Below are 17,180 nucleotides of genomic sequence, written 5' to 3'. Positions count from 1 at the left end.
ATGCAATATATAGATGAAGGAACTTGAATCTTTTATGTCTGGCATTGGAAAAACACAAATGAAATGTACTGTGAACTGGAGATAGAAAGAGAGGGAACTACTCTGTGCAATACTGATACGGGAAGTTGTAGAAAAAGAATAAAATGAGATAATGATTAAGGGTCAAAACCAATGTGTTTTATCAAAAAAACCCAAGGAAAAGTTGAATTTAAAAATAAATCTGTATTTTAATAGCAATCAAGTTTGAAAGTCTTAAGTTGTGGGAATTGTTATAGGAGTCCAGAATAGTAAGTGTATATGGAATATACTCTTAAGGAAATAAATAATAAAAAATAACCCCTAAGAACAAGAATGGCTGATCTGACATACTGGTAATACTTTTCTTGTAATTAGTGTTCTTAAATTAGTGTTATTGTATGAAATTAATTCAGTGAAAACATAGCTGAACTAAACTGCTGGAAGTAAGAGCTATCTGGTTGTTTTGTACACTGTGAGCATACACTAATACTGAATTTCAATGGAAATTTTGAAATAAAAGACCTTCCTTTGTAAATGCTACTTATAATAACTGATTCAAAAAAGTATGTTTGTTACAAATCAGAACTGTTGTAACTGCAATTTTGCCAACTCCTTATCATACCATAGCACAATAATGTGACATAATTTATAACCGCATTTTCCTTTATCTATAGAAAAAATATAATCTCAAAGAAGTTATTGCAGAAAGTTACTAAACAACACATATTATTAGAGTGTACTGTAAAGGACTTCTTGAAGATAAGATGATGAGATAAGGTAGGGGTCCATGTAAGCACCTAGATACTTAAAAAGTAGTAGATTCTGATATTAATATACTTAAGAAATGCTTACACTGTCATTAGTTTCATTGCCTCCTATGGAAGGTGAATCCTGTAAAATAATGAAAACACATGTATTTTCATATAAAAAGGACTCTTACATGATCTTACTCATGGAGAATATAAAATAGAAGAATAAAGATAACCAGCTACTTAGAATCTCCCATTTTACCTAAACCAGGGAATTTGCAAGAAAAGAAAAAATATGTAACTTTACCTGTTGCTTAAGCAGAAGAGCTTAAAGAAAAAGCCCTCCTTGTAAACATGATTTTTGTAAGGAAAAATTTTATATAGTTGATTTGCAAAATTAACCATTCTTTACATTAAAAAAAAATTCCATTATCTATGCTTTCTTTCAAGATCCTGTACTAGAAGTAGCAACATGACTCAATTTTCTGTGAAAAAGCAATCTGGATTATATGTCTTATTATTTTTAATAAATAATTCTGTATAACTTCAGCTTGTTAAAATGTATTGCTAAACAAAACATAAGATGGTCCCTACAGAATGATCCCACAATAAGATTCACATCAATAAATACAGACTTCAAATATAGTATGTGCATATAGTACAGACTTTCAACAGCTTCTGCATAAGGTGTGTAAAGTAAATGCGTAAGATATTTTCCTTTTGAAGGAGGTAATGCATAAACTATGAAGTAGTTAAAGCACTGAATAATCACAGTGGCAGTTAGCAGGACAGTGTGTGTAGTGCATCACTTTCCTTCCACTATGGAAGCATCTGGAGTTGTAAAGGGGTAAGTAAAAATAAAGATAAAATAATAAAATGGCATTTCTACGGTTATCACTTAAAAATAACTGAAATAAAAATAATTTTCATCACTTGAAAATAACTGAAAACCCAGTGTACAGAAGAAACAACAAAGCAAGCTCAAACTTTTGATGTATAAGACAAATAATACTTACCTGACCATAAGATCCAGTACCACCATATGTGGAAGATCCACCCTGTTCAGAAAATAAATTATTCTCATATTGCAAACAGACCTTTTTTTTTTTTTTTTTTTTTTTTTTTTTTATGCTTGCTATAGGGAATCCCCTTCTGGGGTAAAAAATACGAATATTTACTTAGTTATCAGAATGGCTATTGAGCAACCCACAGTTATATCCCTGTAAAACACTAATTTAACATATTTTTAACTCAAATATTATTTCCACTTTTGAAGAGACCTTCATCTTGCAGATAAGTCAAAGCTAGCATTGTTGAGGAGAGTAAGTTTTAACAGTTGAAGGCACCCCAATTTTTACTCCCCTATAAACTTTCAGGCTACTTGGTTAAAAATATATGCAACTTCATTACTGGGAAAAAAAAAAACAAACCACTTTCATTAAAATATAGTAAGAGTCAAAATACAGAATACAGCTATATATAGGAGCCAGGGTACTGGCCCTCAGCACCCTTTATACAGACAGAAAAAAAATATTTACCTGATCATAGGATTCACTGCTGCTGTCATAGACAGAAGAACCTCCCTGTACAGAAAATAAAAAAAGTTAATTATTCTGGTTCCCTCATGAAAGAGTCTTCCTTCTTTTAAGGGCAGTACAGGAATGAAAATAAAATAAGTCTCTCATCTTTACAAATGAGGAAGAACACTTGCCTGTCCATAAGATCCACCAGGATAGAATGAAGACCCTCCCTGTACAGAAAACATAAAAATGTACTGGTTTGTAGTTGAAATGTTCTCTCAAGGAAGATTTTTAGACTGGTTCTGTGCAAGCACATCAACCAGAATATTTACCTGGTTGCCAGAGTAAGAGCTGTGGGAAGAACCTGGGCCCTCCTGAAAGAAAAACACAGACCAAATATTTTCTTGAAGATGAGTATTTAAACACCAGCGTATCTGGTTCCCACTTTACAACCTTCCTCCCAATTTTGAGCTAACTTTTATGTTCCTAAACAAAAATCAAGCCCAATATTGTTAAAGTGGAAGAAGTCTTCTGATGATAATTTTTCAGCCTGCTGAAATTTGAATTCTGCAAGGAAACTGCAGATACCAATTCTGTATGGTGGTGCTCTGTCAAACCTCACACCACTAGGTTACATCAGGGTTAAGTTTTCTCCTCTAAGATACAACCATCAGGTCTGTAACTGTAGCATGTCAAGGCACCCACAACATCAGGGGTGAAGGAACCAGGATGATGGGAGTCTGTGCTATCCGGGTAAGGGAGGAAAAACAACTACCTGTCCATAGGATCCTCCGGGAGAGAAGGAAGGCCCTCCCTGTGCAGAAGACAGAAGGGGTTACTGGTTTATATTTGGCTACTCCTTCAGGGGAGGTTTTAGACAGAGCTTCTGAATAGGGCATTTTATCTGAATGTTTACCTGGTAACCAGAATATGTACTGTGTGAAGAACCTGGGGCTCCCTGAAATGAAAACACAGACTAGCTATTTTCTTGAAAATAGGATGGTGTAAATAGCAATGTACCTGATTCTCACTTTAGGCCAATACTGTTAAAGAACAAGAAACTTTTTATTACTAATTTTCTTGGCTGGATGAAAGATCATTCAATAGAAGCTGTAAAAACCACTTAGTCTTTTTCTCTGACAAACTTCATGTTGTAAGTTACAAATGGTTGATTCAATGTTGGGATGTTATATTTCACAACAGTCAATACATGGGGAATATAGCAAGGAAGATAACAGAAGTTTGTCTTATCTTTACAAATGAGGAAGAACACTTACCTGTCCATAAGATCCACCAGGATAGAATGAAGACCCTCCCTGTACAGAAAACATAAAAATGTACTGGTTTGTAGTTGAAATGTTCTCTCAGGGAAGACTTTTAGACTGGTCTTGTGCAAGCACATCAACCAGAATATTTACCTGGTTGCCAGAGTAAGAGCTGTGGGAAGAACCTGGGCCCTCCTGAAAGAAAAACACAGACCAGATATTTTCTTGAAGATGAGTATTTAAATACCAGTGTATCTGGTTCCCACTTTACACCCTCCCAATTTTGAGCTAACTTTTATGTTCCTAAACAAAAATCAAGCCCAATATTGTTAAAGTGGAAGAAGTCTTCTGATGATAATTTTCTCAGCCTGCTGAAATTTGAATTCTGCAAGGAAACTGCAGATACCAATTCTGTATGGTGGTGCTCTGTCAAACCTCACACCACTAGGTTACATCAGGGTTAATTTAAGTTTTCCCCTCTAAGATACAACCATCAGGTCTGTAACTGTAGCAAAGGAACCAGGATGATGGGAGTCTGTGCTATCCGGGTAAGGGAGGAAAAACAACTACCTGTCCATAGGATCCTCCTGGAGAGAAGGAAGGCCCTCCCTGTGCAGAAGACAGAAAGGGTTACTGGTTTATATTTGGCTACTCCTTCAGGGGAGGTTTTAGACAGAGCTTCTGAATAGGGCATTTTATCTGAATGTTTACCTGGTAACCAGAATATGTACTGTGTGAAGAACCTGGGGCTCCCTGAAATGAAAACACAGACTAGCTATTTTCTTGAAAACAGAATTTAAGTGAGTCTATTTCTGGATTTCTATTCTGTCAAAATACAGCTTTCAAAAAGACATTATTGCAATCATTAGAAGAGAACACTGTTTATTTTTGGTAGAGATAAGGAAGCCTTTAGCAAGTACTTTTCTGTTCAGGTTAAAAGACCTGAAAGAATTAGTAACTTTTTATTTTACTCTTTCTAACCATAGAATCGTATGTCATATACCTGTCAGACTCTTTGTTGTTATAGATGAACATGACCCTGATTGTATTTTTAAAAACTGTCAGAATACTGAATTTATAAAGTGTAAACAGGCTTTAGGACAGCAGATTTTTCAGCTCACCACTCAAAGGAAAAGATTATTTACCAGTATATAACAACCAATTTTACCATCATGTCCTCTTTATATACAAAAGAGTCAAAGTATTATTTTATGGTTAGACTGCTTCTTCAAAGACTATTTGTAGACTGAACTCTTGTCTTTAGATGAAGCTTAGATAAAAAGTGGAATTACTGTTTGAGGAATTAGAGAATTCACATAATGAAACCCACTGTTTCCTTTGAAAAAAAGATGGTTTAACTATGTATAGCTTTGATTCTTAAGTTAAAGAAATTATTATCTGATAGCAAGTAATTACAGTCTCCTGCCCCCAGCCAAGCTGTGGTTGCTTGCCATTCAGAACTCTCTTTTTGTCCAATTTAAGCACGCAAAGAAAAAAGCCCTATAAGAATGAAAACTTGCAGAAAGACATCCAACTTTTTCCTTGTAAATGGATTTGCTTATACTGCATTATAATCACATGACAAATAAAAAAGTTCTCCCTTGATGAAGTTCCAGTATTAGTTATTTTAATAAACTAGTCTATATTTTAAAACATGTAGGTCATGATTACTGCTCAGCCTCAATTATATGAAAGAGGTGATATTTTACCTGACCAAAATTACTGTTGCTGTAAGTTGAAGTTAATGACAACTAAGTTCAGAAAGCAGTAATTTCTTCATACAATTAGTTTGCTTAAACAGTATGTTTTTTCATAGAAATAATAATCCACAATATGGATTAAAAAAAATATTGCACCATTCAAACGGGTTTATGTAAAGACAGCTTCAATAAAATCTTCAGAAAAAATTTTCAGGTAGAAGATAACTGACTTTAAAATTCAAGTTCACCTGGCAAAGCCAAGTGAAGCCAGAAGCCTGATAAACCTAGTCTATAATGCCCATGTAACCTCATTCCTTGGGCTTTTTTCTGGCACAGAGGCACGGCTTAAGAGAAAAGTTTATTCAGTGCCACTGATCATGAAATTGCAGTGATTCTCTTTATGGGAAAGAGTAGTTTAAATATTGATTTATGATATTGTATTTTGAAATATTTATCAGATTTTGGCATTTTAGTCACCATATTTTATTGCACCAGTGAGAGAAGGACAAGGCACCTAAGCTGGATGCAATTAAATTCTGTGGTTACTACAGGGCATTTTGACTCTGGTTTTTGAAAGTAATGAATAATCAGCACATAACGGTCAACGGACAGAGCATCTGGATTACAGTTACAGAAAGTTAGCAGCCAGATGGTAATTATGCAGTTAAAGTGGGACTCATTCTTCCATTTCATTGCATATAATTCTATCCATATTAGGGAAATTATCAATAATATTTAGTGTTACACAAGAATCCATACTTACTAGGTGATTAAATCAAAAAACTCCATTATGTAGATGAAAGTATAAACTCAGAAAAAGAATTACCTGGTTATTACCACTGCTTCCATCAGGACAAATGCAACCACCCTATAAAATAAAAAAAACAATTCTTACTTGGTGAAAGTTTAAAATAAAATCTTATTTCAGATGTGAAGCTGTGTTTCGGGGAAGAAAGACCGTGGGACTACAGAATAGCTGTGACCTTTCCTGTACCTAGAATAAATGAGGGGACAGCATATTTCTCTACATTTAAGAGTTGTTTTGAAAGTTAGACTGATACTACATCTCAGTGCTATGTCTCAATGACAGATGCCTCATCAAGAGAGAATTATCTGGGTAGTCAAGCATACAGAGAATCACCATTGTGTTCTCATCAATAAACAGTGTGAAATTGAAACACTGCTAAGAAGTGATTTCAGAGAGCCATTTCAAACAAATTTAATCTGAACATGGTCACTTAATTTACAATTTAATGCATAACATCACCAATCATCCCCCATGCAAAACTACTGGACTTAAACTCTGACTCCAGAATTTAATTAGTTTAATTACCAAGAAGCTATCTGGACTAGAGAAAATTAGAGAAAATGCCGACCTGACTATTTGATCCACCACCAGTTGCAATGAATGATCCACCCTGTGAAGAAACCGATTATTTCTTATAGAAGCATTATATCAGAATCTAACATGTAAAAAACTGTGTAGTGAGAAGGTGACAAACTTGTTGTACTACTTCCCTCTGTATGAATCATTGTGAAAACATAAATTTGGATGAAACTTAATTAGTGATTGGATACCATACATAGGGAATGGGTATCAAGAAAACTAATTAAAAAAACCTGTGACTGGAGCTCAGAGATCTGACTGCACTATTGAATTAGAGTTCAAACTCTCTGAGACAGAGGATTATGCGAGTGTTACATCTACATCATTCTGGACACAGCAGGATTCCAGATCTCTAGGAAGCTGATAGGTACCAATACAATACAAAATATTTAGAAAAAACTGAATCAGGTGCCACTCTGGATCAGTTAAATTTCACATAATGCTATAACATATACACTGCTGCAGCAGTATGTAAGTTGACAGAATATGAAAGTTGAACCTACTTTTGTCACAGAAGTACATAATTGCTAAGATGTACCTGGTTCCCAAATTCTAAATGAAACAGAATTATAGATCTGGCCATTACCATCACTAGAGTAGGACTGTTTCTAACAAATTATTCTAAAACAATTTTTTCTGTTTTGTGAACAATTTTTGCAAAATGTTATGTTAAGAAATGCCTGCAATGCTTACCTGTTTAGTGGAGTAAAGGAACAGAGGAGACAATATTTGTGGGGCCATTATCGTTATTTACTACTGTGCAAAATTAAAACATTATAGGGAAAACGCTGCTATATCAAAAGAGCACCCTTTAGCACATATAAATTAGTGGAACCTAATTTTCAGAAATGAAGTATAATTTATCAGAAAGCTCCTTGTGCTAAGATCATGCAGTAGACACTATGTTATTACCTGGAAGTTATTGTGGCTGCTATTTGAAGTAGAAGTCTCATTCTGTGAAGAAACAAGAAATGACTCATTTTTCTCTAAAGTGTAATAAACTAAAATACATAGTTCTGTTGGGAAGGAACTACCTAACTTAAATAGAATACTCTGTTGTGGAAACGAGATCCTTATTTTTCTTTTTGTAGGTAATACACCAAGGAGCTGTAATGCCTGCAGTAGTTCAGAAAAAGCGACAAGAATGGTTTACCTGTGCATCATAGTCTCTTCTGCTCAAAACGTGTGATGTATCCTGTAAAGAACAAAGACATTCACTATTAGGAGATGAAAGCTCTATGATCAGTGCCAGGTGTTCTTTTTTTCTGTATTATTTATTTAGAACAACTCCAGACCCTTTAATGCACATATTGAGTAGGAATGCCTTATTAAAAAAGGTTATTTAGACATAATTTTTATAGGCTACTGCTGAGTCTGACTTGAAGCTATACAACACATACATCCGTATCTCCTCCACAACATGCTGAGCACAATAAATTCCCCAACATTATTATTTCTTACATCATTATTCTATCTTACTTCAGCTAAAATTTTAGTTGTCCTCTGTTTGTATGACACTCATTTAATTTTAACTTTAGCTTGGACCAACTGTGTATATGCTTCCTGAAGAACAGGAATTTGAGCTGCTCTGCACCTCATAGCAGGATTTTCATGTCTTTTTTTCATATACATACTTCCTTTAAAGTAAATTCACATGAAGAGCAAATAGATAAGCTATTCTATTTTACTTTTTCCTTAAATAGGATAATATTAATTAGGACAAACATAATTAGTCAAAAATTAGGCATAATTGGGACAAATGAAATATAGTTAGGGCAAAAATCCTACAAGCAGTAAAAACCGAAAAGACAAAAAAGTTACTTACTCGGGCTACAACCTTCTTGTTTGCGCAACCAGAACTCTGTAAAGGAGCCAGAAGCCAGTGATTACTTTATATATATGCAGCCATCCACCCAAAATACTTTCAGCAAAAATCTATCTAAACTTGTCAAGGTGGTATATTTCAGGACAAGAAAATGTCTTACTATCAGTAAGAGCCTTAAAAAGCATATTCTTCATCTGTTTTCACCTTATCACTCCTTCATCAGAAGTTCCTGACTAGTGGAGTCTCCCTCAGCTCAACCACTGTGGTTTACAGAACAATCTGTATAATGAATTTTTGCTTTTTTTTTTTAATCAGACATTCCCCACCCTTCTTTGTGATAATGTCTAGAAGCAAACTCTTTTACAATTAAATCCGGCAATATGCACTGGATAGGGATAACTAAGGGAATAATAACATCTTTTGTGAACAAAGGAGGAAGTGATAAGATTTTAACTACTGTGTGGCAACACTTAGTTGTTACTGTGTTAGTTGCTTCATGAACTCATGTCTGGTATGAGTGAGATGAAATTTAGATCAGAAATTGGATAGAGAGGAAGTTAGGTTAGACAGTAGAACAGGCTGCCCAGGGAGGTGGTGGAGTCACCATCCCTGGATGTGTTTAAGGTTCGTTTAGATGAAATGTTGGGGGATATGGTGTAGGGGAGAACTTTGTAGAGTAGGGCTGGTGGTTGGACTCGATCATCCCAAGGGTCTTTTCCAACCTGAATGATTCTATGATTATATGACTCTTAAACAGGGCTTGCTGCTGAAGGATTTTTTTTTTTTTTTTGCAGAACCTTTTGCATTAAGCCTAATGAAATGCATAGAAGGTAAATATAGGAAAAAACAAAAGATGTTTTCAGAAGGCCTCCTTACTTCAAGCATACATTCCGTGCAGTACTGAAGTACTGGAGAAGAAAAATGGGGAAAATAGTGAAGCAGTAAAGTATATGGCTGACAACTGAAGGCAAGTAGCTGATGACAGAAGGTTACTCTAGATGGCAGTAAAACAAAAGGAGGCCGTAATAGATGGAAAAAGCTTTTTGAACAGAAAGAAGTACAGAAATATGTAATTAATTTACACAACAGCGTATTTGCTTGGTCACAATCTATCCATGTTAATGTTAATCACTGATTGTAGGACAGATGGAAAGTCTTGACAAAGAGAGTATTACCAGGGAATAAATGTTACTTTACAATACTAGCATATATGCAAATTTAAATTAAAACCAGTGGAAAAAGCCTGAGGTAGCTACATGTCTCACATACACAAATGCTTAATTCCCAAAAAACTATCTGGTCAAAGTGCATCTACTACAAAAACACCTGTCAGTATATATTCTTAGAAGTATTGTGCATTTTTAAATAATTGTGCATCAGCCTCGAGAACGGCTAGAAGGGACTGAGTACAGAGAAATATAACATCAAGTATCTCATTCTTTAATTAACTTTTTGAAGGGTATTATAAAGCAATCATACACTACAGTTAGAAGCCCACAGTTCTAATGTTGAAGTGTTCAGTTACTAACAAAACTTGAGTACTGCAGAAGGAAAAAAAGCACTTACCCGACTACTGGCACTATAGGTAGTGTCATTCTGGAAAAGAATAAATTATTTCTTTCTTTAAGAATTCTTTAAATACAGTAAGCTTACAGAAACCTGATTCTTTCTGATATTGCACACAGACATAAAAAAAATCATATGCTGCTCACATCCTTCATAGCCTTGGCTAAAATAGTTTGAAATTCTACCATTCCAGTCTGAAAAACATTTTAATAGCAACTTTAGATTGGTAGAAATGTAACATGAAAGTTATATTCCACAAAGTGGAAGATCTGCCACTGTATCTCTCTTCTTTATTTCATTGTATTTATTTAAAGCTTGTCTATGGGATTTTCTTTTTTTTTGAAAATGACAGTAAAAGGTATCCTTAGATTTTAGGCAAAATCTTCTGTTACTGCAAAGCCACTGAAGTATTTTTATCCATATTTCATTTCATCAAGTTAAATGCACAAAATGTATCTGTAAACACTTATATGACAATTTCCAGTAAGAAAACATGCAGTTGCTGAAATTTATTAGTGTGGGAACTCAATATTCTTTCTGGATCATTCTGCTCACAAGGCTGCATCTAACAGTGCAGTATTTTCCCATCTACATGAAAAATGTTGTGATGAAAATATATTAGAGAAAGCATACTCACATCATCACAAGCATTGGGATTATCATCTGAGAAATCTTGTGAATCCTAGAAAGACATCAGATACCAGTTATTTCCTTACACAAACATATTGTTAAAAATACACTTTGATGTTGTACTCCACAAAACAGAATTGAGGCTTATGCAAAAAAAAAAAAAAAAAGCGCTGAGTTAAATAAGATCTTTATAAGGAAAATTAGACAAATACGTGGCTTCAATAGCTGCTTATAAGGAATGTTCCATTCTTCAGTAAAGAAAAAAACCCCAAAACAATCCAAAAGAGCACAGAAACTATTGTGTTTTATTACATCTTTGAGAAAGATGATGCAGGGACTACAAAGATTATAATGAAATAATACAGTTTGGAGAAAGAAAGAACTAGTTACCTGACTATCATAATAGCTGTCTGAGGAGGACGATCCACCCTTTGAAATAAACAAATAAACCAACCAAAATCAGGGAAAATTAGGATATAGAAAACCTGATTTTGAGCAAAGGCTAAAGCCTGTATGAAGTGATGTACAAGTAGGGAAACAGCATTACTTACTTGGCCACCACCATAGCTCTGTGAGGAGTATCCACCCTATAAAACAAACAAATATAAACCCTACTTCAGAAGAAACTGTGATTTTGTTCAGGGACTATAAAGCTGGAATAAACAATTGCCTGGGATTCCTTTGAAAAAATACAACTTTTTAGGTGTCTAGGTAAATTATCAGATATGATAAAAATTACCAGGAGATTATCAATGTTTACCTACCTGGTTGCCACCATAATTGTCTGAGGATGATGATCCACTCTGCTAACAAAAAAAAAAAAAATTCCAGCAAATTAGAATTAATATTGCAGATTGGATATTGATCAGCCATAGTGGACCCTGTATGAAGTAAAACTTCAGTGGGAGGAAACAATAATCTAGTACTTACTTGGCTACCACCATAGTTTTGTGAGGAGTATGATCCACCCTGTGAAAACAAAACAGCAACAGTTATAACGCTAGAGAACTGAATCTGATCAGAATCCACAGAGCTAGCTTTATTAGGTTGCTGAGTTCTTGCTATGTAAGTGGAATTTCAGGGCTGATATAAAGTACATTTGAAGAGAATGAGTTACAGGCTGGAGCTGGGGAGAATCTGCAAGAGTCTATACTCTCACGAGCAAGAAAACTATACCTGGATTAGAACTGCTTGAAAAGATTTTACCAATGGATAATAAAGAGCTAGCTACCTGACCACCCCATGATACATCCTGTAAATCAGACAAAAATTATGCATGCTTTAGACACTTACTGTTTGGCTATGGACTATTTTTAATGAAAGGTACGATACTTGCTTAGAAGGAGTAAGGAGCAGAGGCAGATATGCAATATAGATATGATTTCTAACATAGTAAACACAGATTGCCAACAGTGAAAAGATAAATACTAGATGAGACACATGTCAAGGAACCACAAATATTTATCTTTAAGTAATGTCTAGTACACAGATGAGTTTCATTCTGAACAGTCTCTAGAGAATGTATCTCTTTCTCTTAAAAAACTTAATATATACAAATGGAGTGAAAAAATTTCCCTGGAAAGCTGCAAGCCGTGAGATAGACTGGCCTTGAAGAAAAGGTTTTGAATAAAACACTCAGTATGTTTCAAAATGCCCTCTTTAGAAGAGGAATGTAACTCCTCCAAGTAAAATTAGAAAAGACATTTGTAGAAGTATTAGTGTCAAAAGTGCATAATAAAACCAGTGAAATCCTGGACTGAAATGACTTGGATATTTGCCGTTCACTAAAATGAGGCTGAGACTTCATCCAGAAAAGGCAAAGGAAAGTGAAATGAAAAGTATTATCTTTCAATGTTCTAGCAGATTTTAGAACAAAATCTTTGACAGAAATAGCTCCTCTTCATAAAAAACTTGAAAAGCTATATAAAATAATATAATTATATACCTATATCATATATTTATTCTTCCAAGTCACAATAATAATATAGCATATTGCATATACATTATGATAATATATTATAGTAACATCTATGTTGACTGTGTATTTATGAATATAGTATATATTTTGCTAAAACACAGTATTTATTAATATAATTAATCTACCCAATGTTTCTGTTTCTTGAGAAAAATCAGCAAGAATCAAGAGAAGTATCATGAATAAAAAAAGAAATAATCTATTGCTGTCTTCTTACTGATTTTTAACATTTACAGAGATTGTTTATTTAAACATAGCCGACATCTTTTAGGATAGTGGTTTTTAGAGTTCCAGTGCTGAAACTTGTAACAAATACACATGTAGCTATCTGGAGTTCACTGCACAAACTGAATGAATTGTGAAGCCAGTCTCCTGTAGAAGCTCAAGTGGCAGTCCTAAAATATTTTTTGACTTTTGATGGGAAAAGTCCAGAGAGAGGCTGGTGAGCTCCATCCCTGATTTAAGTAGTGCCAGTCAAGCAACTATGCAGCAGACCTGTTCTTTCCAGAATCCGTCCTTAATATCCTATAGAGACATTTCACAGACGTAATGCTAGGAAAAAGGGGGAAAAAAGATGCCAAGCCCCTGTGATGCTCCCATGCATAGGAAGATACTGAATTCTAATCTCATAAGATTACATGGATTTGCACTCTATGAATCTGAAGTTGTTTCTAAATTGAGTTAGTGGCAAAATGAATTTTGGATGCATCTTAAAATGAGAGGAGGAAGGCCATTTACCTGGTGGCAGGGGTTGCTATCATATGAACTACCCTGTTAAAAAACAAACAAACCAAAAGATAAATGCCCAAATTTTCACTATCTTGCAAAGTAATTATCATTCTTAAATTTTCTTATGTGAGATTTAATGTAACAAAACAAAACATAAAACTTTTCAGAGGGTGCGTTTCATTTTATTTAACATTTTAAGGCTGTGGCTTTAGCCTCTGTCATTCCCATACCCACATACACACAAGCACCAAGACACAAGCACACAGATGATCAAAGCAGGACTAGTTGTGTGCCACATGGAAAGCAAGGTAAATTGGCAATTGATGGCTCTCTGTATCATCCTAGTTCCTTTTGATTGGTAAAGATGAAATGGTTTAGGGGTTTTTGCACAGTCCTTTTAGGAATCAACATTTACTGTTGTGTGACCATCTACCTCAGAATCTTGCTAGATTCACCCATCATATCTCTTAGGCAAGGCTTTCATGTCTCTGTTTTGGGTATATTTTGGCTACAATCAGTCTTTCTGTTGGGACAGCAGGATGAGAAACAGTACACACAATGAGTTCTACTCTGGTTTCCACCTTTGCATTATTAAAGCACAGGTATTGTGTTGGTAAGTCAACCTGTGACACAGCTTTGGTGGAAGTAACATTCTTTAGTGTTCATCAGTTTCATTGCTGTTAACTCTGTTCTTGTACTGCTTTTTATGGTATTTTCACATGCATTTTTATTAATACTTAACTCATACCAATTCTAACATTTCTGCTAAATACTTCTGCTAAGTATTTATGTATTTATACTTCTCTTTCATTCTCATTGCTTTCCCAAATATATTTATTTGAACATAGGTTTACTATCAGAGCCTCATCCATGATCCTTTCACCTGAGATCTCATCATTGAAGACATTGTCTCTATACTGTTGTAGGCATAGACGAGTTGAAATGGAACCAGGATGAAAACTACTAATTTAACTCTTATTCCATGGAAGCCACTCTGATCCTCTCGCTTCCTATAGGAACTAAATGGAGGAACATCTGAAAATCATTCCCAAGCAAAGATTTTATCTGTTTACTGAGTAGACAGATGAATCACTACTTGTCCATCTTCTGTGTGTAACACTACATGGGAGAAACCATTTTGTTTACAGTGACCAACAGTGTCAGCTTTTCTTTATCTCTGTGCTAGATAAGTCCATGTATTAATGAAAACAAAAGATTCCAACTAACAAAAATTACATAACTTACTGAAAAACATGTTACTACTATAAAGAAGGCTGGGTCTAGTTTTCATATAGTTTTGAGAAAGAGGACTTACTTGTCCACAACCACTGCTGCCACCTGAAAAAGATGATACACCCTGCTGGAGGAAAAAAAAAAAAAAGCACGTCAGTAATCCAAATATTCCTTTTCTCCATTTCAAATACAAAAATTAATTTTAAGGGGCTTTAGCGGCCTGACTACTTAAAAGAAAAGGAGAACAACAGCTACATCCTAACGTGAATTGCCTTGTAAATTAGTCATCAAAAAGATGACACCTACATGTACTCCTTTCTATGTGGGAAAGAGCTGTTCCAATGAGCCTACTGTTATCAGACCCATATAAAAAAAAATGTTCACAACTCCTACATCTAAGGAGAACTTACTACATTATTTCAAGAAGCAAATCACAGAATTCTGGATAGACATATGGGAATATCACATGCGTATTGCATACTGCCTGGTGACTGATGCTTACCTGGCCATAGGAACTGCCACTTTGAGGTTGGTAGCCCTGTAAGAAAGACAAGAACTCATTTGTAAACAAAGCAGATTGTGAATATTCTCAGCAAAAGCTCCAAATAAAATTGAGACACAGACTACCAAGGAAACATCACTCTCAAAAATCTGCCAGTTGTGCTGGTCACAGAGAGATCAGTGAAGAATTTCCTACAAAATATCTGCTTTTCTTACCTGGCCGTAAGAACTGCTGCTGCCCGAGTAACTTGGCCCACCCTAAGACAAAGACACAATTTGGTTACTCCCCTTTTGTAAGGGATCTGCCCTAAGTTAGGAAAAAGCAAACAACTTCATCCTAAATCTATGCAGGACAGTGTAAAGAGCCCAGACTTCCTCCTGGCCCTCACAATGATGCTGCATGCGATAATTTCACATTCTGGGTTTCCAGGTAATTATGTAGCACGTAGATAAATTTTGAGTGTGAAAATACACACTTTCAGAGAAAACATCTTTTAAGGTTCAGATTCTGAGTGACTGCTAAGTGCTTTTGCAGTGCCATAGCACTCCACTTTCTCAAATGCTGTATTCTGACTGGTGACTGACCAACTGATGCTTACCTGGCTGTAGGAACTGCCACCTTGAGGCTGGTAGCCCTGCAAGAAAGGAATTATTGATTCATATTTACTATGTTTGTGAAGCAGATGCCTCTTTCAGTTTGTCTCTTTATGGGGACGAAAACCCAGAATAAGACAGAATGTACAGACTCTGCTGCTTCACTAGAATTATTTTGGTATTTCTTACTCTAGATGAATATCTGATCACACTCTATTTATCAAACAACAATTACAGAGTAGTTTTACATCCATCTTAAATGGGATTCCAGTCTCACGAAGGCTTTCCAGGACATTGAAGGGACTCAACATTTTCTTACTATGTTTCCTTTGCCTGCTTTTTCTCAGACACTGGGCTTAGACAGCAACTGGTAGGTAAATACTGATTTCCTATATTTGCATTTCTGGTGGGCCTCGGTTGCACAACTGCCTTCCTCTGAGGGAGAATAAAGGTGAAAAATATTTTTTTTAAATTAAAAAAGGCTCCTAGAAAAAAAAAATCATAAAATGGAAACAGAAAAATGCCATTAAAAGTAGCATGCCAAATTAATTGGTCAAGGATGCCAGTAGCTTTTGAAAAACTTTCAGTCACAGAAAGTTACTGTGGGTAACTATAAGCTGCTGATGCAACCTACCTTCAATATAAAGTCAGAAAAAAAGCAGATGTTTCATGTATGTGCAGACCTGTGCCACAGCCCTCTGGGAGACGTATGAAGACTAGGATTACCAAAAAGGATTTGAACTATCTTGTCTATTTATGCTATCTGATATTCTGGCAATATTTGTAGCTATCTTAGGGATGCTTTAATTCACATAAAAACTGTAAAGGGAGGTAAACATTCATCAGCTGCTGGCTCTAAGACAAAAATTTCCTGCAGCTGAGAACCTCACCGAGTATCTTTTTTTAAAAGAACTCAATATAAATAGAAAAAAACAGAATTAAAATCTGCTATCTTTTGCAGTGCCATGGCACTCCAACTTCTCACATCGTGTATACTGACTGATGCTTACCTGGCCATAGGAACTGCCACCCTGAGGCTGGTAGCCCTGTAAGGAAGGCAAGAACTCATTTGTAAACAGCTGTAGTCTTAGCACAGCTGTGACAGAAGCCCATTTCCACTAGAAATTCCTCTATATTATGTTCTTTTTCCTTCACAGTCATTCAGGGACATGAATCACAATCAAGGATCACCCAGCAACCGCAAGAAGGAAAAAACCGCAACCAAACCCCAAACTCCATTTACAAGGCAGCCTGCTACAGAAAAACTTAAATATATTTCAACAAAATATTTTCACCTGGCTAGAGGACTGGCTGCCTTGGGAACCCTTTAAAAAAAAGGAGAAGATAATTACTACTTTGACAAGGAGACTTCTATGAAGAGCATAATGTTTATGGAAATACAGCTGCCCAGGGGCTTCACAAAAAGGCTCTTCCTGAGTCAAAGGAGACAGAGCAGTATGGTAGCATCTGTGCGGCAGATTGTGAATA

The 17,180-nt window shown here is 35.3% G+C and overlaps 1 protein-coding gene across 1 annotated transcript in view; it reads right to left on the bottom strand.

The window, feature by feature from the left end:
• Positions 1-17,180, bottom strand: part of LOC113482869 (hornerin-like) — a 53,125-nt gene that overhangs the window by 19,857 nt on the left and 16,088 nt on the right. The window contains exons 17-41 of the mRNA XM_026853963.1: positions 16,988-17,017; positions 16,703-16,738; positions 15,698-15,733; positions 15,315-15,356; positions 15,100-15,135; positions 14,680-14,724; positions 13,374-13,406; positions 11,591-11,629; positions 11,425-11,463; positions 11,212-11,247; positions 11,051-11,089; positions 10,668-10,712; positions 10,031-10,060; positions 8,465-8,500; positions 7,793-7,834; positions 7,552-7,593; positions 6,629-6,670; positions 6,079-6,120; positions 4,264-4,305; positions 4,123-4,161; positions 3,706-3,747; positions 3,565-3,603; positions 2,306-2,350; positions 1,784-1,825; positions 871-909 (exon numbers count right to left, since the gene is read on the bottom strand). Coding sequence (XP_026709764.1) covers positions 871-909; positions 1,784-1,825; positions 2,306-2,350; positions 3,565-3,603; positions 3,706-3,747; positions 4,123-4,161; positions 4,264-4,305; positions 6,079-6,120; positions 6,629-6,670; positions 7,552-7,593; positions 7,793-7,834; positions 8,465-8,500; positions 10,031-10,060; positions 10,668-10,712; positions 11,051-11,089; positions 11,212-11,247; positions 11,425-11,463; positions 11,591-11,629; positions 13,374-13,406; positions 14,680-14,724; positions 15,100-15,135; positions 15,315-15,356; positions 15,698-15,733; positions 16,703-16,738; positions 16,988-17,017 — 978 coding nt within the window. The remainder of the gene's footprint in view (positions 1-870; positions 910-1,783; positions 1,826-2,305; positions 2,351-3,564; positions 3,604-3,705; positions 3,748-4,122; positions 4,162-4,263; positions 4,306-6,078; positions 6,121-6,628; positions 6,671-7,551; positions 7,594-7,792; positions 7,835-8,464; positions 8,501-10,030; positions 10,061-10,667; positions 10,713-11,050; positions 11,090-11,211; positions 11,248-11,424; positions 11,464-11,590; positions 11,630-13,373; positions 13,407-14,679; positions 14,725-15,099; positions 15,136-15,314; positions 15,357-15,697; positions 15,734-16,702; positions 16,739-16,987; positions 17,018-17,180) is intronic.

The sequence above is a fragment of the Athene cunicularia genome, assembly GCF_003259725.1.
Source record: "Athene cunicularia isolate RWA chromosome 8 unlocalized genomic scaffold, athCun1 chr8_part1, whole genome shotgun sequence".
In the NCBI taxonomy this organism is placed as follows: domain Eukaryota; kingdom Metazoa; phylum Chordata; class Aves; order Strigiformes; family Strigidae; genus Athene; species Athene cunicularia.
Note: the sequence above shows the minus strand (reverse complement) of the source record. Positions and strands in the feature narration are given on the sequence as shown.